Source organism: Bufo bufo, chromosome 11 (assembly GCF_905171765.1).
Source record: "Bufo bufo chromosome 11, aBufBuf1.1, whole genome shotgun sequence".
Lineage (NCBI taxonomy): Eukaryota > Metazoa > Chordata > Amphibia > Anura > Bufonidae > Bufo > Bufo bufo.
This window is the reverse complement of record NC_053399.1, coordinates 22947694-22974865: the sequence shown is the minus strand read 5'-3', so window position 1 is coordinate 22974865 and position 27172 is coordinate 22947694. Positions and strand designations below refer to the sequence as shown.

At 46.7% G+C, this 27172-nt stretch overlaps 2 protein-coding genes and 1 long non-coding RNA gene across 4 annotated transcripts in view; 1 reads left to right on the top strand and 2 right to left on the bottom strand.

The window, feature by feature from the left end:
• The window catches only part of ZFYVE21 (zinc finger FYVE-type containing 21), a 47941-nt gene extending 36346 nt beyond the window's left edge, over nucleotides 1-11595 (bottom strand). Inside the window, exon 1 of one of the 2 annotated variants that reach the window (XM_040410888.1) lies at nucleotides 11328-11595. In XM_040410888.1, the coding sequence (XP_040266822.1) occupies nucleotides 11328-11453 (126 nt within the window). In that variant the 5' untranslated portion in view covers nucleotides 11454-11595. The remainder of the gene's footprint in view (nucleotides 1-11327) is intronic. The other variant, XM_040410889.1, reaches the window with a different exon arrangement.
• Nucleotides 1-27172, bottom strand: part of LOC120981392 — a 643721-nt gene that overhangs the window by 546550 nt on the left and 69999 nt on the right. The window lies entirely within an intron of this gene.
• On the top strand, nucleotides 11856-22258 carry XRCC3 (X-ray repair cross complementing 3). Its single transcript, XM_040410887.1, has 8 exons — nucleotides 11856-11915; nucleotides 12533-12603; nucleotides 15036-15176; nucleotides 18565-18777; nucleotides 18862-19016; nucleotides 19900-20112; nucleotides 20781-20827; nucleotides 21261-22258. The coding sequence occupies exons 2-8, from the start codon at nucleotides 12549-12551 to the stop codon at nucleotides 21475-21477; spliced, it is 1041 nt and encodes a 346-aa protein (XP_040266821.1). The 5' UTR covers nucleotides 11856-11915; nucleotides 12533-12548; the 3' UTR covers nucleotides 21478-22258.

The following is a 27172-nucleotide window of genomic DNA, read 5'->3' as shown; positions in this document are numbered from 1 at the left end:
TATACCGGGAGAACGGAGCGGCGCCCAGGTATAACAGTAAGTGCAGGGGGATCCCTGGGCGCCGCTCTACATGTCTGCATAGTTAGTTTAGATGTTTTATTCTAGTGAAAGGTCCTCTTTAAGGCCTGTTTTTTTTTTTTTTTTTATAGAGTTTTGGTCCAGACTTGTAACCATCATCCTTTCCGATGGGGGAGAGGCAAACTCTAGACAGAACCCGTCTCTTATAACGCCCAGAATCCAAGGACTTGCGGAGATCTTCTCCCAAGCCTGAAGAAAGAGAGACAACCTTCCTCCGACTAGGGTTGGGCGATATCAAAAATATTCCCACGATAACGATATTAAGAAATTTATTGCGATAACTATATATATATATATATATATATATATATATCGCGATAAATAACCATTTAGCAGAAAAAAAAAAAACACATGGGGCGGCCCCAAGGAGACGTTACACTGTACGGGGGCGGCCCCAAGGAGACGTTACACTGTACGGGGGCGGCCCCAAGGAGACGTTACACTGTACGGGGGCGGCCCCAAGGAGACGTTACACTGTACGGGGGCGGCCCCAAGGAGACGTTACACTGTACGGGGGCGGCCCCAAGGAGACGTTACACTGTACGGGGGCGGCCCCAAGGAGACGTTACACTGTACGGGGGCGGCCCCAAGGAGACGTTACACTGTACGGGGGCGGCCCCAAGGAGACGTTACACTGTACGGGGGCGGCCCCAAGGAGACGTTACACTGTACGGGGGCGGCCCCAAGGAGACGTTACACTGTACGGGGGCGGCCCCAAGGAGACGTTACACTGTACGGGGGCGGCCCCAAGGAGACGTTACACTGTACGGGGGCGGCCCCAAGGAGACGTTACACTGTACGGGGGCGGCCCCAAGGAGACGTTACACTGTACGGGGGCGGCCCCAAGGAGACGTTACACTGTACGGGGGCGGCCACAGGGAGACGTTACACTGTACGGGGGCGGCCACAAGGAGACGTTACACTGTACGGGGGCGGCCACAAGGAGACGTTACACTGTACGGGGGCGGCCACAAGGAGACGTTACACTGTACGGGGGCGGCCACAAGGAGACGTTACACTGTACGGGGGCAGCCACAAGGAGACGTTACACTGTACGGGGGCAGCCACAAGGAGACGTTATACTGTACGGGGGCAGCCACAAGGAGACGTTATACTGTACGGGGGCAGCCACAAGGAGACGTTATACTGTATGGGGCAGCCACAAGGAGACGTTATACTGTATGGGGCAGCCACAAGGAGACGTTATACTGTATGGGGGCAGCCACAAGGAGACGTTCCACTGTATGGGGCAGTGGGCCACAAGGAGACGTTCCACTGTATGGGGCGGTGTGTGGTAGTGTAGGGACGCCTCTTACGATCCATCTAACTGGAGTAAAATTCTATTAGGATAATTCGTGGAGGAAGTCTTCTTTGGGAGATTTTAAAGAAGAGGACAGGGCACAACTGGTATTGGGGGGGGGGGGTCATTCTGTGGTGCCGTCACTCTCCACCCCCAAAATAGCAGTACATGAGGAAGCTGACTTCAAATATGAAGTTCTCCTACCCCTATAAATCACCCCCATGGACAGTGACTGCAGTCATTACCTGAAGGAGTAGTGAAATAGCCAGGGGTTATGTTAGCAGTCAGTAGCGGGCTGTCGGTCACAAAGGGCGACGCATATGAAAACACCATCAAAGTAAACCATCCGTCTACCGGAGCCCAGTACACACGATATATACAGATATACACGTCATGTATGTACACAGTGACGTCTCTATTTATATGCGTATCACATCACAGGTGGACACTGGAGTGGAGACACATGCGTTAGTGACACATATTAAAGAGGACCTTTCATGGGTCCAAAGAATATGAACTTAGTAGCAGGCTGCATAGAGCGGCGCCCAGGGATATGAGTGCACTTACTATTATTCCTGGGTGCCGCTCCGGCCCTCTTAGAGCAAGGAACTGGTGACCAGGACAACCACGGTACACGATCGATATTCCTGGTGGGGTAAGGATAATGCTGGGTATTAACCCCCTTACCCCACCAGGAATACCGATCGTGTACCGTGGTTGTCCTGGTCACCAGTGCGCTGACCACTCTCCTCTTCCATGGTACAGTCCAGGGATGGAGGGTCTTCCATAGACGAGGTCTGTAGACGTCCTCTCAGGCTGGCTGGCACCCTTCCACCTGCGCACTGAACGGGGTTAAATACCCCAGGTAAGGTGCCTTGAAGAAATCCGCCTGCGGCCTTCCGCTCTCTACTTCCGGAACGCTGTGCGTTCCAAATACCGGAAGTGGCCGTACGTCACTTCCGGTCCGCGCCTAAACGCAAGAACAAGAGCCCCGCTCCGCCCCCTGCCTCTGTAATGCCACAAGGGAAGCGGCCAGCGGGAGGAAGAGGCCCCGGACCTCCTGAACACCACCAGGAGGTTCCGGCCTGACAGCGGTACCTCCCGGTACAACTGGACTGCATGTGGATCCCCACTCGGCTTCAGCCAGGACCAGGAAGGGTGGAAATCCAGACTTTAGTCGGCTCCTAGTGGAGACTTACGCCGTACCAGGTAACCCCTATGGATATTACACACACCGACGGGGCCCTGCAGCCTTTGTAGCTCTCCACAGAAAGCGTCCTATCCATAGGACAGGAAACAGGAACTGGTGGATAGAGGCCGGGTCCCTCCTTAACGACCGGGCTCATTTTCACCTTAAGGACCAGGCCATTTTTTTGCAAATCTGACCAGTGTCACTTTATGTGGTTATAACTTTAAAACGCTTTGACTTATCCAGGCCATTCTGAGATAGTTTTTTTCGTCACATATTGTACTTCATGACACTGGTAAAATGGAGTAAAAAAAAAAATTTCATTTTTATTTATAAAAAAAAAAATACCAAATTTACCAAAAATTTGCAAATTTCCAAGTTTCAATTTCTCTAATTCTATAATACATAGTAATACCTACAAAAATAGTTATTACTTTACATTCCCCATATGTTTACTTCATGTTTGGACATTTTATTTTTTGGAGATGTTACAAGGCTTAGAAATTTAGAAGCAAATCTTGAAATTTTTCAGAAATTTTCAAAAACCCACTTAAGGACCAGTTCAGGTCTGAAGGCACTTTGGGAGGCTTATAATAGAAACCACCCAAAAACGACCCCATTATAGAAACTACACCCCTCAAGGTATTCAAAACTTATTTTACAAGCGGTGTTAACCCTTTAGGTGTTCCACAAGAGTTAATGGAAAATGGAGATAAAATTTCAGAATTTCGATTTTTTTGGCAAATTTTCCATTTTAATCCATTTTTTCCAGTAACAAAGCAAGGGTTAACAGCCAAACAAAACTCAATATTTATTGCCCTGATTCTGTAGTTTACAGAAACACCCCATATGTGGTCGTAAACTACTGTACGGGCACACAGTAGGGCGCAGAGGGAAAGGTGCGCCGTGTGGTTTTTGGAAGGCAGATTTTGCTGGACTGTTTTATTTACAAAATGTCCCATTTGAAGCCCCCCTGATGCACCCCTAGAGTAGAAACTCCATAAAAGTGACCCCATTTTGGAAACTATGGGATAAGGTGGCAGTTTTGTTGGGACTATTTTTAGGGTACATATGATTTTTGGTTGCTCTGTATTACATTTTTGTGAGGCAAGGTTACCAAAAATAGAAATTCTGAAATTTCATCTGCAATTGCCATAAACTGTTAAGGAACACCTAAAGGGTTAATAAAGTTTGTAAAATCAGTTTTGAATACCTTGAGGGGTTTAGTTTCTTAGATGGGGTCACTTTTATGGAGTTTCTACTCTAGGGGTGCATCAGGGGGCTTCAAATGGGACATGGTGTCAAAAAAAAAAAAAAAAGGCCATCAAAATCTGCCTTCCAGAAACCATACGCGTCCCTTTCTTTCTGCGCCCTGCCGTTTGGTCATACAGCAGTTTACGACCACATATGGGGTGTTCCTGTAAACTGCAGAATCAGGGTAATAAATATTAAGTTTTGTTTGGCTGTTAATTCTTGCTTTGTTACTGGAAAAAACGGTTTAAAATTGAAAATTTGCCAGAAAATAGCTGTTTTGGCACAGTTTTTATAAAAAAAATTTGACAGTGTTCATCTGAGGGGTTAGGTCATGGGGTATTTTTATAGAGCAGATTCTTACGGATGCGGCGATACCTTATATGTCTACTTTTTTATTTTATTTAGGTTTTACACTATATTATCCTTTTATAAACAAAAAAAAACATTTTAGTATCTCCATAGTCTGAGTCAGTTTTTAAAAAAAAGTTTTTAGCTGATTATCTTAGGTAGGGGCTCATTTTTTGCGGGATGAGAGGACGGTTTTATTGGCACTATTTTGGGGGGCATATGACTTTTTGATCGCTTCCCATTACACTTTTTGTGATGTAAGGTGACAAAAAAATTAATTTTTTTGCACTTTTTATTTTATTTTTTTTGACAGTGTTCATCTGAGGGGTTAGGTCATGGGGTATTTTTTTAGAGCAAATTCTTACGGACACGGCGATACCTAATATGTCTTAAAAAAAATATTTTGTCTGAGAACCACAGTTTTTTTCCGATTGTCAGTGGCTAAATGGAATTAAAATTGGGGAAGGGGATTAAAAATGTAGTACTCCATGGAAGTGTGGTACTCGCTGAAGCAACCAATAATGCAGAGGCCCGGATGATCGGGGTACGTGTCACACTGAGTGGTGGTGTCCTTCCGTATCCCCCTCCTGTGACATACTCTGCATTTTTCCAGTTCCCGAGGTACTCCCGCCTGCTCTTTCCTGGTCAGAAAAGATCAGGTCCTTGAGGACTGCCTCATAGAATTGGAGGAATGTCCCTGTGCTGCCAGCGCTTCGGGACAGCACAAAAGAGTTGTACAAGGCAACCTGCACCAAGTAGACCGCAACTTTTTGTACCATGCGGGGGTTTTGCGCATGGCGTTATATGGCTTGAGGACTTGATCAGAGAGATCAACTCCTCCCATATAACGGTTGTAGTCGACCATACAATCGGGCTTGAAGACAGTTGCCGCGGTACTTCGCACAGGGACAGGGGTGATGTCGTTACCGTGAATTGTGGACAGTACGAGGACATCCCTCTTGTCCTTATATCTGACCAGCAACAGGTTTCCACTAGTAAGGGCACGGGTCTCATCCCTGGGGATAGGTTCCTGGAGGGGTGGGTAGGGACTCGGGAGGCCTCGTTGATTTTTCCGCACGGTCCCACAAGCGAACGTGGATCTAGAACAAGGGAATACTAGTATAAAAGTTATCCACGTACAGGTGGTAACCCTTATCTAGCAGTGGGTGCATAAGGTCCCACACAAGTTTCCCGCTAACACCCAGAGTGGGGGGACATTCTGGGGGTTCAATACGGGAATCTCGCCCCCCGTACACACAAAACTTGTAAGTGTACCCTGCGGTACCCTCACAAAGTTTGTACAGCTTCACGCCATACCTCGCCAGCTTAGAGGGAACATACTGGCGAAAAAGGAGTCTCCCCTTGAACGCAATGAGAGACTCATCAACCACGACCTCCCTTCCAGGTACATAGGCCTCCAAAGGTTTGGCCCCAAAGTGATCGATGACCGGCCTGATTTTGTACAGACGGTCATAGGCAGGATCACCTTGGGGGAGACATGCTGCATTATTTGAATAATGCAGGCATTTCCGGATGGCCTCAAACCGGGTACGTGTCATGGCCGTACTGTAAAGTGGGGTCTGGTAGAGGACGTCCCCACTCCAGTATTGCCTGAAACTAGGTTTTTTTACTAGGCCCACGTGCAGCACGAGTCCCCAAAACGTCCTCATCTCGGCTGCACTGACCGGAGTCCAGCCACCGGCCCTAGCCAAAAAGGAGCCCGGGTGTTGAGCAATGAACTGTTGGGCGAACAGGTCCGTCTGCTCCACCATCAGGTTCACAAAGTGGTCACTGAAAAAAAGACTAAAGTAGTCGTATTCAGTGAAGCCCACTGTGGAAATCTGGATTCCTGGTTGGCCTACAAACTCAGGAATCACGGGCTCAAAACGCTCTGGGGTACACCAGACAAGTTCACCGGTAGGGGGCTCCGGTGGACTTAACTGGTGGGCCGGAAAACTAGTACGAGCCCCAGAGCTGCTCGTACTAGTGTGGGCCACAGGGTCCTTAGCATGGCGGTCCCCTTGCTCCGCCTGGCAGCGTCTCCGCCGTCTTGGGGGCTCATCATAGCTAGATGATGAGGAGGACACGGATGACAAAAGGAAAGTCGGGTCATCCTCGTCCTCACTGGGGCTCTCGGAGTCGGAGGCAAGCAGGGCGTATGCCTCCCTGGCCGAGAACGTCTGGCGGGCCATAAGGGAGTGTGTGGGGGACGGGTGTTCACAGACTTTGACCTACACCTAACAAAAAAAAATAATTTAAAATCCCAAAAAGTGTAAAAAATAAAAATAAAAAATAAAATATATAATAAAGATTCAAACACGCTGATCAGCGGTACGAAGCTGATCAGGGGTGAGGTGGGCGATGCGCTAACAGTGGCGCCCCCAAAAAAATGTGTGTCAAGCTGCAGCACCCCTGGGGGGTCTAGGGTCACACAGGCCCCCATTGCATATATTAAAACATCATTTTTCTCAGCAATGCGGGCACATATGAACATGGGACCAACATGGAAAGACGTTAATTAGCCTAAGGCTGTCTGAAAGGTAATAGTTCAAAACAGGTATAAACAGCCATACAGTGCACAACCTGCTGACGTCAACACCAGGAAACTCACAGCAAAAAAACCTGCAATAAACCTGCTAAGTGTGCGCTGTGATGTGAGCGCTGTCCTCCGCCTGCTTTCCAAACACAATTTTACAAGCATTGAAACCTGGTGAAAGGCCATAAAGCCGATGATGGAGCCGAGAACCAGCGCTCAATACCTGAAAAAACAGAGCTGAACCGGTCAGGGGAGAAACGAATAGAGATCCCCAACAACAGTACAGGAGGAAAGTGATCCGTATGGCGGGAAATAGAGGGTCTCACAGAGTAGCAAACGTGGCAATAAAAGAGTTTAAAAAAAAGAAAGAAAGGAATATACAAAAGCGTCCATGAGAAGACTGATCACACTGGTCTGAATTGATTTTTTCAGTAACATTAAAGGGGTTTTTGGGGACTTTTCTCCCGACGGCCTATAGGGCACGGCCACAAGGTCAGGTTCTCATGCAGTTTTGGAAGCCAAAATCAGGAATAGATCCTAAAAGTAGAGCAGGTATAATGGACAGATACGACGTCTACTCTTTTTTGATTTCACGCCTGGTTTTGGCTCCCAAAACTGCATCATCAGGAAACCTGAACGTGTGGTTGTACCCTTAGGCCTCATGCACACGAACGTTTTTTTTGCGTTCCGTATACGGGCCGTATTTTGATTCCGTATACAGAACCATTCATTTCAATGGGTCCGCAAAAGATGCGGACAGCAGTCTGTGTGCTGTCCGCATCCGTTGCTCCGTTCCGTGGCACCGCAGAGTCCTGTCCTATTCATGTCCGTTTAGCGGACAAGAATATGCATTTCTATAATGGGCCTCCTGTTCCGTTGCGCAAACTGCAGAAGGCACACGGGCAGCATCCGTTTTTTGCGGACCCGCAATTTGCAGACCGCAAAAAAACGGCACGGTCGTGTGCATGAGCCCTTAGTGACATCCGGTCCCTGGAGTCAAACTCTGTCTATCAGAGGATTGCAGTACACCAGAACCAGACACAGCTGTTCCAGTGGTGCAGGCCCGACCCCCTCACCCCTCTTCTTCCCGTGCACTCCCCCTGGATCTTAAAGGGCCAGCGCTTACACAACCGCGGGGTACTTAAAGGGGTTGTCTCACTTCAGCAAATGGCATTTATCATGTTGATAAAGTTAATACAAGGCACGTACGACTCCCGGCACCCCCGCCGATCAGCTGTTTGAAGAGGAGGCACCGCTCATGCGAGCTCCACTTCATCTTCACGGTTAGGCCACATGCACACGAACGTTGTTTGTTTCCGTGTCCATTCAGTTTTTTTTGTTGCGGATAGGATGCAGACCCATTCATTTCAATGGGTCCGCAATAAATGCGGACCGCACACCGTGTGCTGTCCGCATCCGTATGTCCGTTCCGTAGCCCCGCAAAAAAAAAAAAAAAATAGAACATGTCCTATTCTTGTCCGTTTTAGGCATTGCTACAACGGATCCGCAAAAAAATTAAACGAATGGCAAATTGCAGACCGCCAAACAGCTACGGTCGTGTGCATGTAGCCTTACTCTGTGCATTGTCTCGGCGGCGCAGTGTAATAACAAGTGCTTGTTTCATTCACTTGAATGGGACAGGGAACTTCTAATTACACGACGCCACCGCTGCAAACGAGACGATGCGCAGTGTAAAAAGGAAGTAGTGCTTGTACAGGCGCCGCCTCCCCTTCATACAGCTGATCGGCGGGGGTGCTGGTAGTCAGACCCCCACCGATCAGATATTGACCTATCCTGGGAATAGGCCATCAATATTACTGGCATTACTATGTAGTGCAATCTGCAGGCAGCAGGGGACAGAGCAGGAGGAGCCGAGCAGACTGATATACAGTTTTATGGGAAAGGGTTAAAGGGGTTGTCCACTTTTTACTACTGATGACCCATCCTCTGCACAGGTCATCAATATCAGATCGGCGGGGGTCCGACTCCTGGCACCCCCGGCGATCAGCTGTTTGAAGACAAAGCAACGCTCATACGAGCGCCGCCTTCTCTGCTCTGTTTTCCTGCTTGCCGCAGCAATTGCAGTGGTGAGCGGTTTAATTACAGGTATGGCGTCAGACCCCCTCCAATTAGATATTGATGACCTATCCTGAGGATATCCGGACGCAAACGGTTGCATTGCAATACCGGATCCGTCTTTTTCCGGTTGTCATCCGGAAAAACGGATCTGGAATTTATTTTTTTCTACACATGTGCAGACTGCAAAACCGGATCTGTTTGTCTGGGGGCCAGATCCAGCAAGTGTTCAGGATTTTTGGCCGGAGAGAAAACTGCAGCATGCTGTGGTATTTTCTCCGGCCAAAAAACATAAGAGGGACTGAACTGATGCATCCTGAACGGATCGCTCTCCATTCAGAAATCATTAGGATAAAACTGATCAGTTCTTTTCCGGTATTGAGCCCCTAGGACGGAACTCCATGCCGGAAAAGAATAACGCTAGTGTGAAAGTACCCTTAGTATGCAGCAGGTGACAGAATTAGTGTCAATACATCAGGACTTACTGCAGGTATTCATTCTGTGGGATATTCTCAAATCCTGACTGGCAGGTGGGCCCTGAGGACTGGAGTGAGGAACACAGCCTCAGCGTACCTGCGCACAGACACGGAATCCGCGTGTGAAGTTACCTGAAAGCTACCGCCACACGTTGCAGATTACACACAATGTATCCTCGTGCAGAAAAACCGCAGCATGAGGCTACATTCACACGAACATTGTGTTTTGCGGATTTACGGACCGCACATGCTGCGGCTATAATAGAAGACGCCTATTCTTGTCCGCAATTGCGGACAAGAATAGGACATGTTCTATTTCCTTTGCGGGGTCACGGCATGGAACCACGGATGCGGACAGCACACAGCGCGTTGTCCGCATCTTTTGCGGCCCCATAGAAATGAATGGGTCTGCGCCCCGAACGGATGCGGACGTATTCATACGGTTGTGTGAATGCAGCCTAATACAGTACCAGCAAAGCGTATGAATCTCATGCGCCCTTTCTTCTTCATTCCGTGCAGAAATTGACCTGCCGTGGGGATTATGAAATCTGCAGCGCGCCAATTCTTTGTGTGGATTTCACCCTTTTCAATGCATGTAAATCTGCACCTGTGTACAGGGAGCACAAGGGAGGAGCCCTGCTGCAAATACATGTGAAGGTCAACTGTGACTGCTGGGGGGAAACGGGTAGGATGTGCCGACGGTTACCGACGAGACTGTCGGTGGCAAGGAGGAGCACAGATATACTCTGCACAGACAGTGGGGAGGGGGGTATTTGCCATTTGGAAAGATAATTCATGCTGAGAATGCTGGAGAGAGGAGGCCCCGCTGCGACTAGTGGGGTGACTACTGGTAGAAAGGGGATCTTCTTGTGACTACTACAGAAAGCAGGAGAACCCGCTGTGACCAATTGGGGGGGGCTCTGCTGCGACTACTGCTGTCAAGTGACGTGTAAGACCTGGCTTATATATTCATGTTACCTGCTGTAAACCTGCTGACATCAGCAAATACAGTACCTACCTAAGACTGGGCGTCTCCACTCACCTCACCTGCTACAAGGACTTACACAGCCCAAGGTTCCAAAAAAGTCCCTATAAAGTTTCAGAAAAGTTTGAAATATTGTATAAATCTGTGTATCATTATTCCTGAAACTAAGATAACTGGAACCAGTCATCAGGAGGGAAGGGGAGGCTGCAAAACCCACGGGACCGCCTGCAGCGTGAAGTAAGGGGACTGTGAGAAAGAAGACGATGGATCTTAGAACCGCACACCTGTGTCGTCGCTTTACGTCCATGTAAAATAAGGCGTGGATTTCACCCCAAAATTTGCAAGAAAAAGGGATTTTTTTACTGTGTAATTTCTGCAGATCTCGCCCTGTGCATTGCATAAGGAGACATCGGCGGGTTTTGCTACTTATGAACAAGCACTTATGCTGCACATCTATGAGATCCAACCTGCAGTTCTAAAGCTGCTGCAAAACTACAACTCCCATTGTGTCTTAAAATCCTGCAGCAAAGCAAAGCTCTGCACAAACATCGTGGCCCGCGGCCCGGACCCCACACCGGCCCGCGGCCCGGACCCCACACCGGCCCGCGGCCCGGACCCCACACCGGCCCGCACCCCACACCGGCCCGCGGCCCGGACCCCACACCGGCCCGCACCCCGGACCCCACACACCGGCCCGCGGCGCGGACCCCACACCGGCCCGCACCCCACACCGGCCCGCGGCCCGGACCCCACACCGGCCCGCGGCCCGCACCCCGGACCCCACACCGGACGGCGGCGCGGATCCAGACTTGAGACGCGTCCTGCCGTCTCACACCCACAAAGCTGACGACAGGTTCCCTTAGGCTAGGGCTACAGACATGTGTCACGCAGCTCACAGGGCACAACTACACCGCTGACAGGGCATGCTGGGACTTGTAGTTCTACCTCACTAGGCATGACAAGAGTTTAATTAGTTTTGGGGTGAAACAACACAAACCCCCGCACTGGAGAGGAAGGCAGAGGGAAAGTCAGCCAACTCCTGTGGCCCCTGCTACCCGCACAGCCCCGGGAGCGGCGGCTCCTACCTCTTTATCCGGTACCCACTGCGGCTCCTCCAGGCAGAAGGGACTTACAAGCGCCCGGTTCTCGGGGAGCATGCGGAGACCGCTGGGGGACCGGACCAGCTTCTTTCCATCTCGGTCGGTGGACATCTTCTTTACTCTCTCACACCACCGAAGCAGCCGCTCAGCCAATCAGGTTTCAGCTCTCCCGTGACTGACACGTTCCAGGCGACCAATCAGAACAGAGCAGAGACCTGGACGTGATCTCTGATTGGGGGAAAGGCGCTTAACTCTTTACACGGTGAACCAAACCCTGGCTCTTCATAATGGTCTAATTGGCCGACCGGCAATGACAGAGTTAATGGGCATGAACCAATCCGCGCGAATCGAGTTTTTGACAGCCCATCGTGACCAATCGCAGGTGACAGGCTAGGTCACGCGGTCTTTGTTGACAGAAAATCGTAGCCAATGCGAAGGCAGAGATTTGCGGGGAGCGGCCGACCACGTGGTAGAGCGCGTGTCCTCTGATTGGAGGGCAACTTTTATTTGTCTCTACCGCCATTGGTTGGGGGGCAAAGCCCGCCATCTACACAAGCGGCGGCTCGCTGTTTGGTAAGTTTTGGTGCGGGTGGCTAAGGTACCCAGCATAGAGACAGCTTAGCGACCAATCAAATCGCAGCTTTCATATCTGAACTGCACTGAAAAAAAACGAAAGCTGTAAACTCATTGGATATTTACTTTTTCATTAGTTTTTACTTTATCTCCTCTCCCCAAATGCATCTTAAAGGGAACCTGTCATTATGAAAATGCAGCAGGAGGCTATATAGTGTTATGGTTAAAGATTATGTATAACTTTATTTATACATTTAAATTCCTGCTCATTCTGAACATTGAAGTCCAGGAGGCGGTCCTATCAGTGATTGACAGGCTGTCCTCTATGGCTGTGTATACAGAGAGAGCTGTCAATCACTGATAGGACCGCCTCCCGGACTTAAGAGCCCAGAATGAGCGGAGATATAAATGTATAAATTACAAGTTTTACTGAATCTTTTCCCATAAAACTATATATCAATCTGCTCAGCTCCTCCTGCTCTACAACATGCTGCCTGCAGCTCAAACACCATGTTCAACCTGACAGTATTCCTTTGAGAAATGAAAGCTGCCCTGTGATTGGAGGGGGCCCGGGTATATACTGGATACTGTGACACTTGCATGTTGTCTCTTTACAGTGTGTTCCTTGAAGACATGGACTGGGAGCACTTGGATTTGAATCCTCAAGTCACTGCCTCCCTTAATAAGGGTAAGATTCTTTACGTATAGCCGGTCATGTCGCGTAGCAGGCGGTATGGATTGAGGCCGTTACTCGGACACTTGGCTCCAAAAAGTAAAAGCGCAGTGGTGAATACAGGAGTTTTTTTTTTTTTTTTTCGTTTTTGCGTTTTCATTTTTCTTCCCTATTTTCCGTGAGCCATAACTTTTTTGTTTTTCCAGTCACATAGCTGTATGAGGGCTTGTTTTTTGCGGGACAAGTTGTACTTTCTAATGCCACCATTAAGTATGGCATAAAATGTTGTGGGAAGCGGTAAAAGAATTCCAAATGGGGTGGAATTGCAAAAAAAAAAAAAAAACAACGCAATCCCTCCACCGTTTTAGGGGTTTTGTTCCCACGGCGTTTTTTTAACGGCAAAACGGATCCATGCCCTTCATTCTCTGGGTCAGTACGATTACAACAATACCCCATATGTATAGGTTCTTTATGTCTAAATAGTGTCAAAATAAATTTAAACTTTGAGAAATATATGTATAGATTTTTTTAATATCACCATATTCAGGCCCCCAGAACTTTTTTATACTTATGTCTACTGAGCTGTTTAGGGGCTCATTTTTTGCGGAACAATCTGTACTTTTAATTAATACCATTTTGGAGTATGCGTGACTTTTCGATCACATTTTATAAAAAAAAAATTGGGTAAGAGAAGCAATGAAAAAATGGCAAATCGGCCATTTTGACCCTTTTTTCCGTTACGCCATTCGCCGTATTGGATTTTTTTTTTCTATTTTAATAGTATGGGCATTTTCCGTCGCGGTGATAATCCATGATGTTTATATTTATTGTTATTTAGGTATTTCTTTTTTAATTATACGAAAAGGAGGGGTGATTTAAACGTTTATATATTTTTTGTATATATTTTAACTTTTTTAATTTTTTGTGATCATTATGTGCCTCATATATGAGCTTATTACATAAAAAAAAAACTTTTTTTGGTTTATCAGGAATCTATTCGCTTATTTTGCTTACTTTTGCTCATTTCTTATTTTGGCCTGCCATCTGGTGGCCAAAATAAGAATTGCAGTTTGAATACTGTTAGCTTACTCAGTAAGGCTGAGTTCACACGGGCGAGATTTCCGCGCGGGTGTAATGCGGTAGGTGAACGTATTGCACCCGCACTGAATCCGGCACCATTCATTTCAATGGGTCTGTGTACATGAGCGTTTTTTTTTCACGCATCACTTCTGCCATGCTTTAAAATCGCAGCATGTTCTATATTCTGCGTTTTTCACGCAGCCCTGGCCCCATAGAAGTGAATGGGGCTGCGTGAAAAACGCATTGCATCCGCAAGCAAGTGCGGGTGCGATGCGTTTTTTACTGATGGTTGCTAAGAGATGTTGTTTGTAAACCTTCAGTTTTTTATCACGCGCGTGAAAAACGCATCAAAACGCATTGCACCCGCGCGGAAAAAACTGAACAACTAAACGCAATCGCAGACAAAACTGACTGAACTTGCTTCCAAAATAGTGCGAGTTTCACTGAACGCACCCTGAACGCATCCTGAGCGCATCCTGAGCCAATCCGTCACGCCCGTGTGAACCCAGCCTTAAGGCTACCAGTATTCAGCATAACTACTTAAGCCCGGATTGGACACACGGGGGCATAGGTAGGAAGCGCTTCCGGGTTTTTGCGCATTTAGGTGCCGTGATCGCACTCAATCACGGCATCTAAAGCATTTAATTACCGCGAACACATTCATTTTCTGTGCGAACACAATTATTTTCAATGGGGCCGGAATGGGCTATCCGCATTTGCGGAGCCGCACTTCCGTTTCCGCAAAATAATAGAACATGTCCTATTCTTGTCCGCAATTGCGGACAAGAAAAGGCATTTTCTATAAGAGTGCCGGCGATGTGCGGTCCGCAAAATGCGGAACGCACATTGCCGGTGTCCGTGTTTTGCGGATCCGCAAAACACATACGGATGTGTGAATGGAGCCTTAAGGGTTCGTTCACTTTTGGAGGGGGGGGGGGGGTGTTGACAAACCCCCTAATGAGCAGACCTGCGAAGGGAAGTATATTTACCTGCTCCCTGGCCTCCGCTGCCCTGCTGGGCTTCCTGTTTGACGCTGCTGCAGCCAATTGTTGGCTGCAGCGGTGACCTGCTTCCCTTGCATCACATGACCATTTGGCACAAGGGGAGCAGGTCAAAGCTGTGGCCAGAGATTGGCTGCAGCGGCGTCAAATAGGAAGTTAACATCCAAGGAGCTTAGCAGCGGCGATATGGCAGTGGATATGTATCGCGGCATAGACAGGTAGATATGGTGTCAGCATCAGTGCAGCGTCCTCATACGACGCAGGCGACATTGTGTTTTTCGTGCACATTATTTTGCATTATGGCACATGCTCAGGCCGGGGCTCCCGTCTTCTGTTACTATATGAAATGTTGCTTTATCTTTACAGCAAACATCAAATCTGTGGCCGACATCTTAACTTACTCCGTGGTGGATCTGCAGAGAATTACCCATCTGTCCATCCCCGATGTCCAGCACATACAGAAAGCAGCCGCTGTTACTTTGCAAAAGGATAAAAAAGTGATTACAGGTAAATTTTCTATGATTTTTATAAAAGTACCATAACTAAGCTTTCTTCAAATCTAGGATATAATGTATGGGTGACACTTACCTGCCCTTTATTTCCGCTCAGTTCGCGATGGCACACCTGTGATCAGTGACTGCCACATAGCTGCATTGTCTGTAGGCGTCTGCGGTAGTCTGAAACTCAGCTGTCTCAATAGAGATGCAGGCTACATCTCTGTTCTCCCCCCTTGCTTTACACTGCAGCTCTTCTTGCTCAGATTTTCTTCCCTGTAGAACAACAAACTCCCCAGGAAGTGAGCCCATAGGATGCAAACTGAGCAAGGATGCAATGACCGCAATATTCTGTGTTATGCCCATTGATGAGCCTGAAGGGGAGGGGCATGACATCTAACCTTGGTGATCTTTGAATTTCTGTGTCATGCTCCGCCCCCCCCGGCCATGTACTAGGGCTAATACTGTGTATCCAGTTTTCCCAGAGGGTTTCTTTAAATGCCTCAGTAAAGGGAGGTAGAGTTCCATTTTAAAGGAACGTTCCCAGCCACGGATGCATGCTCCTATTTATGTCTGTGTTTTACGGATCCGTCACGCCCATTATGGTCTAGGGGTCCGTGAATAAAAACGGATTCCATCCATGTTTCATCCATGTTTCACGGATTGTTGCTAGGAAATGCTCTTTCAGCCTAGCAGTGTCCGTGGAATACTGATGGAGGGCAAAAATTGGACACGCACATCAAACGCGGATCATTCACGGATGAACCACTGACCACCTTGTCACTGATGTCATCACGGACACGGAAAGCCTAATTTTGCAAATCTGACATCTGTCACTTCATGTGGCAATAACTTTGGAACGCTTTTACTTAGGCCTCATGCACACGACCGTTGTTGTTTTCCGTGATTTTCTGCGGACCCATTGACTTTCAATGGGTCCGTTGAAAACTCGGATAATGCACCATTTGTCATCCGCGTCCGTGATCCGTGTTTCGAGTCCGTCAAAAAAATATGACCTGTCCTATTTTTTTCACGGACAACGGTTCGCGGACCCATTAAAGTCAATGGGTCCGTGAAAAAAACACGGAGGCACACAAGATTGTCATCCGCGTCCGTTTTTTTCCTATCATTTGCAAGGCAAACTTAACTTCGATTTTTTTTTTTTCACTTTTCATGTCTGGTGATCCTCCAAAAATCAAGGAAGACACACGGAAACAAAAACGGATCACGGAACAGCTTTTTGCGGACCGCAAAAAAATACTGTCGTGTGCATGAGGCCTTATCCGAACCATTTTGACAATGTTTCACATAACACCTAGCGCTTCATGTTAGTGGTAAATTTGGATTGACATAAACCTCCAAAAAGTAACCCCATTTTGGAAACTACACCGCCCAAAGAATTTGAAGGGTGTATGTAATGAGTGTTTCGACCCCACAGGCTTTTTATTAAATTTAGAAACACTCGGCTGTGAAAACGAAAAATGACTTTTTTTTTTACAGTAAAATTATGCTTTAGCCCCACATTTTTCATTTTCACAAGGGTTAAACAGGAGAAAAGGGACCCTACAATTGGTTACCCATTTTTTCCAGAATATGGCAACACTCCATATGTGGTTGTAAACTACTGCATGGACACCTCTGCAGGGCTCAGAAGGGAAGGAGCACTATTAGGCCTTTAGAGGTTGAGGCTCATAGGCGTCTGGCTGCCATGACAACCATCTGCACTCTGCGATCGCATTGCAGGTCGTCAATGGGTTGAGAGAGAGCCCCTTCCCTCTGTAGACCCCTTAGATGCCGTGGTCAGCATTGACCGCGGTATCTAAGGGGTTGTGCAGGGGCTTTATGTTGATGACCTATCCTCAGGGTAGGTCATCATTATCAGATCGGTGGGAATCACATATCTATCTATCTATATATATATCTATATATCTATCTCACACACACACACACACACTGCTCAAAAAAATAAAGGGAACACTTAAACAACACAATGTAACTCCAAGTCAATCACACTTCTGTGAAATCAAACTGTCCACTTAGGAAGCAACACTGAGTGACAATCAATTTCACATGCTGTTGTGCAAATGGGATAGACAACAGGTGGAAATTATAGGCAATTAGCAAGACACCCCCAATAAAGGAGTGGTTCTGCAGGTGGTGAGCACAGACCACTTCTCAGTTCCTATGCTTCCTGGCTGATGTTTTGGTCACTTTTGAATGCTGGCGGTGCTTTCACTCTAGTGGTAGCATGAGACGGAGTCTACAACCCACACAAGTGGCTCAGGTAGTGCAGCTTATCCAGGATGGCACATCAATGCAAGCTGTGGCAAGAAGGTTTGCTGTGTCTGTCAGCGTAGTGTCCAGAGCATGGAGGCGCTACCAGGAGACAGGCCAGTACATCAGGAGACGTGGAGGAGGCCGTAGGAGGGCAACAACCCAGCAGCAGGACTGCTACCTCCGCCTTTGTGCAAGGAGGAACAGGAGGAGCACTGCCAGAGCTCTGCAAAATGACCTCCAGCAGGCCACAAATGTGCATGTGTCTGCTCAAACGGTCAGAAACAGACTCCATGAGGGTGATATGAGGGCCCGACGTCCACAGGTGGGGGTTGTGCTTACAGCCCAACACCGTGCAGGACGTTTGGCATTTGCCAGAGAACACCAAGATTGGCAAATTCGCCACTGGCGCCCTGTGCTCTTCACAGATGAAAGCAGGTTCACACTGAGCACATGTGACAGACGTGACAGAGTCTGGAGACGCCGTGGAGAACGTTCTGCTGCCTGCAACATCCTCCAGCATGACCGGTTTGGCATTGGGTCAGTAATGGTGTGGGGTGGCATTTCTTTGGAGGGCCGCACAGCCCTCCATGTGCTCGCCAGAGGTAGCCTGACTGCCATTAGGTACCGAGATGAGATCCTCAGACCCCTTGTGAGACCATATGCTGGTGCGGTTGGCCCTGGGTTCCTCCTAATGCAAGACAATGCTAGACCTCATGTGGCTGGAGTGTGTCAGCAGTGAAGGTCGGGAATGGGTTACAAGGGTTGTACAAGATTAGAAAACTATGGCTGCCTTTTTCCAGAGACAGTTCCACACCTGTTAATGGGGCTGAGTTGCAATACCACACACAACCAGGGGGCAGGAGCGGCGCTGTTTTTGGAAGAAAGCAGCTGTATTTTCTAATCCTTAGACAACTAGGACAGTGTTTCTTTTAGATGCTATTATACGTGGACATATACAGTACATCAAGATCACCACCGTTACAGTTGTCGCTCACCTTCATTCTACAGATCTGCCCATTTAGGGAACCTGGGAAAGAGTACGGAGCTGTAAATGGACATTTACCATGTATCGTGCTTGTGTTCCTGCAGAACACAGATGAATTGTTTCTGATTCTCATTGACAGCGTTGCAGTTATACAGGGACAAGGACGGATTCCCAACCCAGCACCAGAAGCTGAGCCTCGGCTGCAGCATCTTGAATCATTTCCTGCGAGGGGGGGTCCCCATAGTGGGCATTACAGAACTGGCTGGAGAAAGCTCCGCAGGGAAAACCCAGATAGCTTTGCAGCTGTGCCTGTCTGTGCAGTACCCCGCAGAGTATGGAGGTCTTGGAGCAGGTACGTATATTACACACTATATATGCTGTATATACATCTACAGGTGGCGTTCTCTGTGCCCTGTATAACCTATGTATTGCACAGGGGCTGTGTACATCTGCACAGAAGACTCCTTTCCAAGCAAGCGACTGCAGCAGTTGATTAAATCCCAGCACAAACTGAGATCGGACGTCCCGCTCGACATCACTCGCAGCATCCGATTTGGAGATAGAATTTATATCGAGCACGCAGCCGATATAGTAAGTGCTGTGGATTGCAAATGCATTACATTCGCTTCACAGTTATAAGTTTAGGTAAAATGTCTGCCTTCTTTTTAAAAAAAAGAGCGCCACACCTGCTCTCAGGTTGTGTGTGGTATTGCAGCTCATTCCCATTCATTTCAATAGATCTGAGCTGCAATACCATAGCAGACACAGCCTCTTGACGGTGCATAAAAAAGAAGGGTTAGTTATGGAGTAGGACTAAGGACGCATTCGCTTGCCGATCCGTCATAAATACTGGTTGTTGGCTAGACAAACAATGCTGCATGCAGCAGTATTTTTCCGGCTGAAACCCGACATTTATGCTGGAAAGCGTCTGGATCGCTGCCACATCCCATTATAGTCAACAGGGATCCGGTGAACTCCACCAGGCTGGATAGGGGATAACTAGCCGATGGCTGGGTGATCTGACCGCTGGGACAGATCCCCAGAAAGGGGGAACAGGACCCCTATTTTCACAATCGGTGGTGGTCCCAGCGGTCAGATCCCCAGAGATCAGCTGATTTATCCCGTCCTGTGGAGAGAGAATAATGTAAAAACTTGGCACTACCCCTTTAAACCTTCATTAAAATAACTTTGGAAACCATGGGGGGGTTTTATTTAAAAAAAAAAAACGTTGCTCCACCTTCCTTATGCTAGTTTCACACTAGCGGCAGGGGACTGCGGAAGGCTGTTCCGGAGGGTGAACAGCCTGTCGGATCCGTCCTGCCGCTAGTTCACGTGCGCCCCCGGACTGCCGCTCCGTGCCCATTGAGTCCCCTGCCGCTAGTGTGAAAGTACTCTTAGCAACAGTTTTGAAAGATCTCTCCCTATGGTTTTTCTCTGTTCTTGCTCATTTTTACCTCTGTAATTCCTGTTGTAGGACATGCTCACTGACTGCATTACTAAGAAACTTCCCATCCTCCTCCGCCGCGGTCAGATTCGCCTGATAGTCATTGACTCTATTGCGGCTTTGTTTCGCTGCGAATTTGCTGCCAAGGACGCTGCCCTAAAAGCAAAGCATCTGCAGTCCCTCGGGGCCAAACTCCACCATCTCAGCACCAGCTTCTCAGCACCTGTATTCTGCATCAATCAGGTATTGCCCTGCGCTAATAGGGCCCCCATGTAGTAATGTCAGGAGGGCCTCACCGAACCTTAGGGCTCATGCAGACGAACATAAGGGCTCCGTGCACTCATGGCGGACCGTAATCGGCCGGTCTGCAATATAAGGGTACTGGCCATGTGCACTCCATGGTGCATTGACTAGAATGGGTCTGCAATCCACCAGATACAGCCAGAGATTGGTCATATCCTATTTTTTTGTGGAGCAGAGTCCTGGATCGGAAGCACCACTAAGTGATTCCATGGGATTTCGGGTCCGTGCCTCCGCACTGCAAAATATAAGACGTGTCCTATCTTTTGTTGTATTTTGCAGATCGCGAAGCCGTTCAAGTCAACGGGTCCGCATCCGCACCAGGAGTGCACACAGCCGGTGCCAGTGCATTACGGACCGGTCCACAGCACAGGCACAGAGCCCTTACAGCTCCAGAATATGGACGTAAAGATTGATGACCTGTCCTTAGGATAGGCCGTCAATCCTTGATCAGTGGGGGGGGGGGGGGGGGGGGTCAGACCACTATCTAAGTGTACGGTTCAGTAGAGGTGTGGTGGTCGGGATGTTGCCGCCATACAGTGTGGCCACATTATGGGCTTGTGGACACAGCCTAACACCATATAATGTAATACTCTACTCCTGTTCACTAGGTCACGGACACCATGAAGGAGGCAGACTCTGTCCCGAGTCACTTGGGGTAAGACGTCCTACATACATGTTCACACTGCGTATCACGGAGCTGTAGCTCAACCATTGCAAAACAACTAATCCCAGTCTCTCAAGTAGAAAACTCCATCCGCCCACATTGTACATAGGACAGCGCGTGTTTTAACCCTTTCCCCTCCTAAGTGTGCCTAGGGAACAATGTACTGATTGACCAAACACCTTATCCAACCCATAGATGAAAGGAGCAATCTAGTGAAACTATAAAAGGCGGCAGGGTTATAGTTGGGGGAACCCCACCCATACCGCCGCTTTGTTGTAGTTTTACTAGACACGTGTCTGGTACTGTAGCTCAACTCCATTCACTTTGCTGTTGTTATTGGTTGGGTGGCTGACCATTCAGACCATCGCTCATCTCCCATATATAAAAATTCGGACTGAAGCTCTTTTCTTTTTGCACATCACAGGTTACAAGGTAAAAAGGTGCAGCCAGCTCTGGGAATCTCCTGGTCCAACCAGCTACTGATCAGGCTTATGGTCTCTCGGACACAGATGATGGCGCCTTCACCGCATACCGGCGGTGTTTTACGGACTATGGAAGTCATTTTTGCACCTCATATTCCTCCGTCTACTTGTTACTACACTGTAGACCTGGAAGGAGTGAAGGGCATTGACACCACATGAACCCTTTACACATCGGCCCAGGAAATATAACCTACAGTACACGGCCCATTAGGTAAAAGAAACTGTAAGGAGTCAGAGAAGTTTCCAAGTAATGGGCCTATGTCTACAGCAGTCCGCCAGCTCCGACCCCCCCCCCCAGTGTTAGACTATTGTTTTTGAGGGACACTTATATTAGGGGGACATTTAAAGGGCATCTGTCAGCAGTTTTGTACCTATGACACTGGCTGACCTGTTGCATGTGCGTTTGGCAGCTTAAGGCACCTGTGTTGGTCCCATGTTCATATGTGCCCGCATTACTGAGAAAAAAAATATGTTTTGATATATGCAAATGAGCCTCTAGGAGCAACAGGGGCGTTGCCATTACACCTAGAGGCTCTGCTCTCTCTGCAACTGCCACGCCCCCTGCACTCTGATTGGCAGAGACAGGCAGTGGAAACATGATCACGCCTGGCCCTGTCAATCAAAGTGGACAGGGAGCAGCAGTTGCAGAGAGACCAGAACCTCTAGGTGTAACGGCAACACCCCCATTGCTCCTAGAGGCTCATTTGCATATATTTTAAAACATTTTTCTTAGCAATGCCGACACAGATGCCTTCAGCTGCCAAGTGCACATGTAACAGGTCAGCCAGTGTCATAGGTACAAAACTGCTGACAGATGCCCTGTAACATTCCAGGATTTATGGTCATGACCTCCTCGCTGCCGCACTTTAACGTATGTAATAAATATACAGCAAAAAGCAACCAACTTGTCTTTTATTTTATTGTTTAACAATTATCAAGGTTCCTGAAATGGTTGTATTTAGACATGCCCCCTCCCCCGACTTGTCTGTTTTTTTTTCTCCATGTAATAATAATTCTAGAGCTGTGTTTCATATAACCCTATTTTGACATTCCTCTGTTATTCCTAATAGAAGTATATGTTTGAATTACCAGTAGTCTTCAATAAAAAAGAAAATTGGGCGTTACCAGTTGGGTGTGTGCAGAAAGGGCTCCGACACATCGTCCAGGTCGCTGGCTTCAATGAGACTATAATCCTCATCATAGAAGATGCCTTCTAACTTGACAACATTATCCCATGAATCATTTTTATATAAAAAAAATAAAATAAAAAAGAAGCTGTGTAATAACCATCCAAAAGTAATTTACAGTGTTTCTAGCATAAAAAAAATATATATATACTTTACATCATTTTTGCTTCCATGTGTCCACCTTGCTGCTGCTGAAGGAACAGAATCAATCTCCTTCCCCCTCTGGCAGCTGACATGCTCCCCATCTCCCCTGCAGTAAGACACTTCTCAGACCTACCGCCATGCTACTGCAGAGTCTCTGCTCCTTTCTTGAGGAAGCAAGATGGCAAGCTGTTTCCATTAGCTGTCCTGACGCGAGTAGGAGATCACTATGTAGAGAACCGGCTGTGGAGAGCACGACTGAGCATGTGTGGACGCTGGCATTCCTATACACCTAGAACACTAGGTGGAGCCATACTAAATTTCATAACTGTTCACAGATTTATTTATTTTTATTTAAATGACAATCTATACACCATGAATATATTTAAAGGTGGGACAACCCCTTGAAGTATTTGCCAGCTTAAAATCACCTACATCATGTGCGGTTTAACAGTTCTGATCAGACCAGGGCCTCGAACACATGCACTGGAACATAAAAATGCTGGATTGTCAGCAGCACACGTCCTGGTGTCATCAGGGGATAAACAATCACGTTAATGATCATTCATCCACTTACAGGGCAATGATTGCTACACGGAACAAGCACCGATCGGCATCCTGCTGTTATCGATTGGCGCTGGTTAGTAGGTAGACTAAAAGGACCCCTATGCTATAAAAGAGTGGTCGCCAAATTGTGGTGCAACCACCAGGGTGGATGTTATCAGGGCATGCTGGGTGTTGTAGTGTTGCTGGAGAGCCACAGGTTGGAGGCCATGGCTATTAGAAAGGTGCAGGGCAAACCGGTTCAGCTGTATCAGCTTATAATGACTGCTTGCTGGCCCAGGCTTAGTGAAATCAAACCTCTATGATTAATGAATATTGACATTGGGAGGTGTAGTATGTAATAAGGATCATGCAGCCAGCGGCCGTAACAATGCTGGATTAACCTTTCACAGTTGATCTCTTAGGCCTCCTTTACATATATCCGGCTCAGTTTCCTTCTGGCATGGCGGAGGGAAACTGAAGGTAGAACCAATCCCATTGTTCTCTATAGGATCAGCCCGGCGCTATCTGTCCAGCTGCATTTTTCTGCCTGGTGCATCAGACCCACCCAAAAAAAAAAAAAAAATGTCCAGACCCAACTGATTATGTATATTCTCCGAGCCTCAGAATGAATGCCACTGCCCCCTAGAGTTAGACAGGGGTAGTACAGTACAGTCTCAGCAAATACATTTTAATCATATGAAATTAAATGTCTGAATACCCCAGTAAGTAATAGGTGAGGGGGGCCTATCTTTTCAGCTATGTCCGGAACATGGTCACCATATTGGATCAATGGCAAATTTTTCCAATGGGAAGGGGGTCATGCAGCATATCAGAAGACCAGACTTTTTCTCAGAAAGAGATTGCCACAATCAGATTTGCAATATCTCAAGTGTTATCAACACGGAAAGTTTGAAAAGTTCTGTGTTCAGCACCAGGGACAACACGTTGAACACCTCAAATAGCTGTGCATCACAGGGAACGTTCCCAATTGTTGATGCAACTTTCTGTGTTGATAACTTTTGAACCACAAGAGATATTGCAAATCTGATTGGAGTCAAACTGCAATTTTTGCATTGGTCCTAAGGACCGAATACGTATGCATTTTTGCACCATATTATGGCTGTAAATTCAGGCCCAACTGTGGACTTGATAACTAACCGCACAGGGATAACACGTATAAGGGTACTTTCACACTAGCGTTTTTCTTTTCCGGTATTGAGTTCCGTCACCGGGTCTCAACACTGGAAAAAAAAAAACTGATCCGTTTTATCCTAATGCATTCTGAATGGAGAGCAATCTGTTCAGCATGCAACAGTTCAAAATACCGCAGCATGCTGCAGTTTTATCTCCGGGCAAAAATCCTGAACACTTGCCGGATCCGGCATTAACCCCTTCTACCCCGGGCCAGTTTTCGCTCTTCTGCCCAGGCCATTTTTTGCAAATCTGACATGTGTCACTTTACGTGGTAATAGCTTTGGAACACTTACTTATCCAAGTCATTCTGAGAATGTTTTCTGGTGACACATTGTACTTCAATTTCTCTACTTTTATAATAGATAGTGATACCTCATATAATAGTTATTACTTTACATTCCCCATATGTCTACTTCATGTTTGGATCATTTTGAAAATGACATTTTATTTTTTGGGGACGTTAGAAGGCTTAGAAGTTTGAAAGCAAATCTTGAAATTCTTCGGGAAAATTTCCAAAACCCACTTTTTAAAAAGAACCAGTTCAGGTCTGAAGTCACTTTGTGGGGCTAACATAATAGAAACCACCCAAAAATGACCCCATTTTAGAAACTACACCCCTGAAGGTATGCAAAACTGATTTTTACAAACTTTGTTAACCCTTTAGGCGTTCCACAAGAATTGATGGAAAATGGAGATGAAATTTCAGAATTTTACTTTTTGGGCAGTTTTACATTTGAATCAATTTTTTCCAGTAGCAAAAGCAAGGGTTAACAGCCAAACAAAACTCAATATTACCCTGATTCTGCGGTTTACAGAAACACCCCACATGTGGTCATAAACTGATGTAAGGGCACACGGTATTGCGCAGAAGGAAAGGAGCGCCATATGGTTTTTGGGAGGCAGATTTAGCTGAACTGGTTTTTAGATGCCATGTCCCATTTGAAGCCCCTGTGAAGCACCCCTAGAGTAGAAACTCAAAAAAGTGACCACATTTTGGAAACTACGGGATAAGGTGCCAGTTTTATTGGTACTATTTTGGGGTACATATGATTTTTAATTGCTCTATATTACACAAGGTAACCAAAAAATGGATGTTTCGGCACAGTTTTTATTTTTAACAACATTCATCTGACAGGTTAGATCATGTGCTATTTTTATAGAGCAGGTTGTTACGGACGCAATGATATCAAATATGTCTACTTTCTATGATGATTATTTCAGTTTTACATAATAAAGCATTTTTGAAAACAAAAATTAGGTTTTTGTATCTCCATTTTCTGAACGCCCTATTTTTTTATTTTTCTGCCGATCGTCTTGTGCAGGGGCTCGTTTTTTGAGGGAGAGTTGACATTTTTATTGGTATCATTTTTGGGTACATATGCTTTTTTGATCATTCATTATTACACTTTATGGGGCAAGGTGACCAAAAAATTGGTTGTTTTAGCGCCGTTTTTATTTATTTATTTTTACATTGTTTACCTGAGGGATTAGGTCATGTGACTTTTTTATAGAGCAGATCGTTCCGGACGTGGCAATACCCAATATGTCTACTTTTTCTTATTTATTTAGGTTTTACAGAATAATAGCATTTTTGAAACCGAAATAATGATATTTTAGTGTATCCATAGTCTGAGAGCCATGGCTTTTTATACTTTGACCAATTGTCTTAGGTAAGGTCTCATTTTTTGCGGGATGAGGTGACGGTTTGATTGGTACTAGGGAGTATATGCCTTTTTGATCGCTTGGTGTTGCAATCTTTGTAAGGTGACAAAAATTGTTGTTTTTTTTTTTACACAGTTTTTATTTTTTTACGGTGTTCATCTGAGGGGTTAGGTCATGTGATATTTTTATAGAGCTGGTTGTTACGGACGTGGCGATACCTAATATGTATATTTTTTTATGTATTTCACTTTTGCACAATAATAGTTTTGAAAAAATAAATAAAAAAATGACGTTTTAGTGTTCTGAGAGCTATATATTTTTTTTTTGGGGGGCGACATACACCTTTTCGGTCGCTTGGTGTTGCACTTTTTGTGATGTAAGGCGACAAAAATGGCTTTTTTTTTTTTTTTTACACAGTTTTTATATATTTATTTTTTTATGGTGTTTATCGGGACAGGGTGGATCATGTGATATATTTAGAGAGCCGGTCATTATGGACGCGGCGATACCCAATATGTGTTTTGTTTTTTATTATAAAATAAGGGGAAAGGTGCGTTTATTTTTCTTTTTTACTTTATTAATTTTATTACTTTATTAATTTTTGTAAAAACATATTTTTTTACTTTATTTCTGATGTTCACTTTTGTGGGTCTGATCCCCTCTGCAATGCATTACAATACATCTGTATTGTAATGCATTGCCTGTTAGTGTATGACACAGAGTAATACACTAACAGGTTGCCTAGGAGACGTGCCCGAGTCTGGATCTCCTCGGCACCCGTAGAAGGCAGGTCCCGATGCCGTGCAAGGCATTGGGCAGCCTCTGCACGGCATCGGGCTGCCTTCTGAGACATCGAGTTCCGGCCACAGCAGCGCGGGGACTCTATGCGCTCCCTCACCCGACACACACCCCTTCTATGTCGCGGACCGCGGCATAGAAGGGGTTAATCCGTCGGCATCGGCTTTTACAGCGATGGCAGCTACCAGGGACTGCCTGGCCTCTGCAGTGATCGCGCGCGCACCGCTCCAGTGCCTGCCCGATCACAATGACGTACTATTACATCAAATTGCGGGAACGCAGTGGCTTCCATGACGTAATAGTACGTCATGTGTCGGGAAGGAGTT

Bases quoted from the DNA above. Each gene is read 5' to 3' on its own strand.
- XRCC3 (XM_040410887.1), top strand. From the start codon at position 12,549: ATGGACTGGGAGCACTTGGATTTGAATCCTCAAGTCACTGCCTCCCTT. The intron at 15,177-18,564 runs GTAAATTTTCTA...TCTCATTGACAG, and splicing joins GGATAAAAAAGTGATTACAG to CGTTGCAGTTATACAGGGAC. The intron at 20,113-20,780 runs GTATTGCCCTGC...CCTGTTCACTAG, and splicing joins CTGTATTCTGCATCAATCAG to GTCACGGACACCATGAAGGA.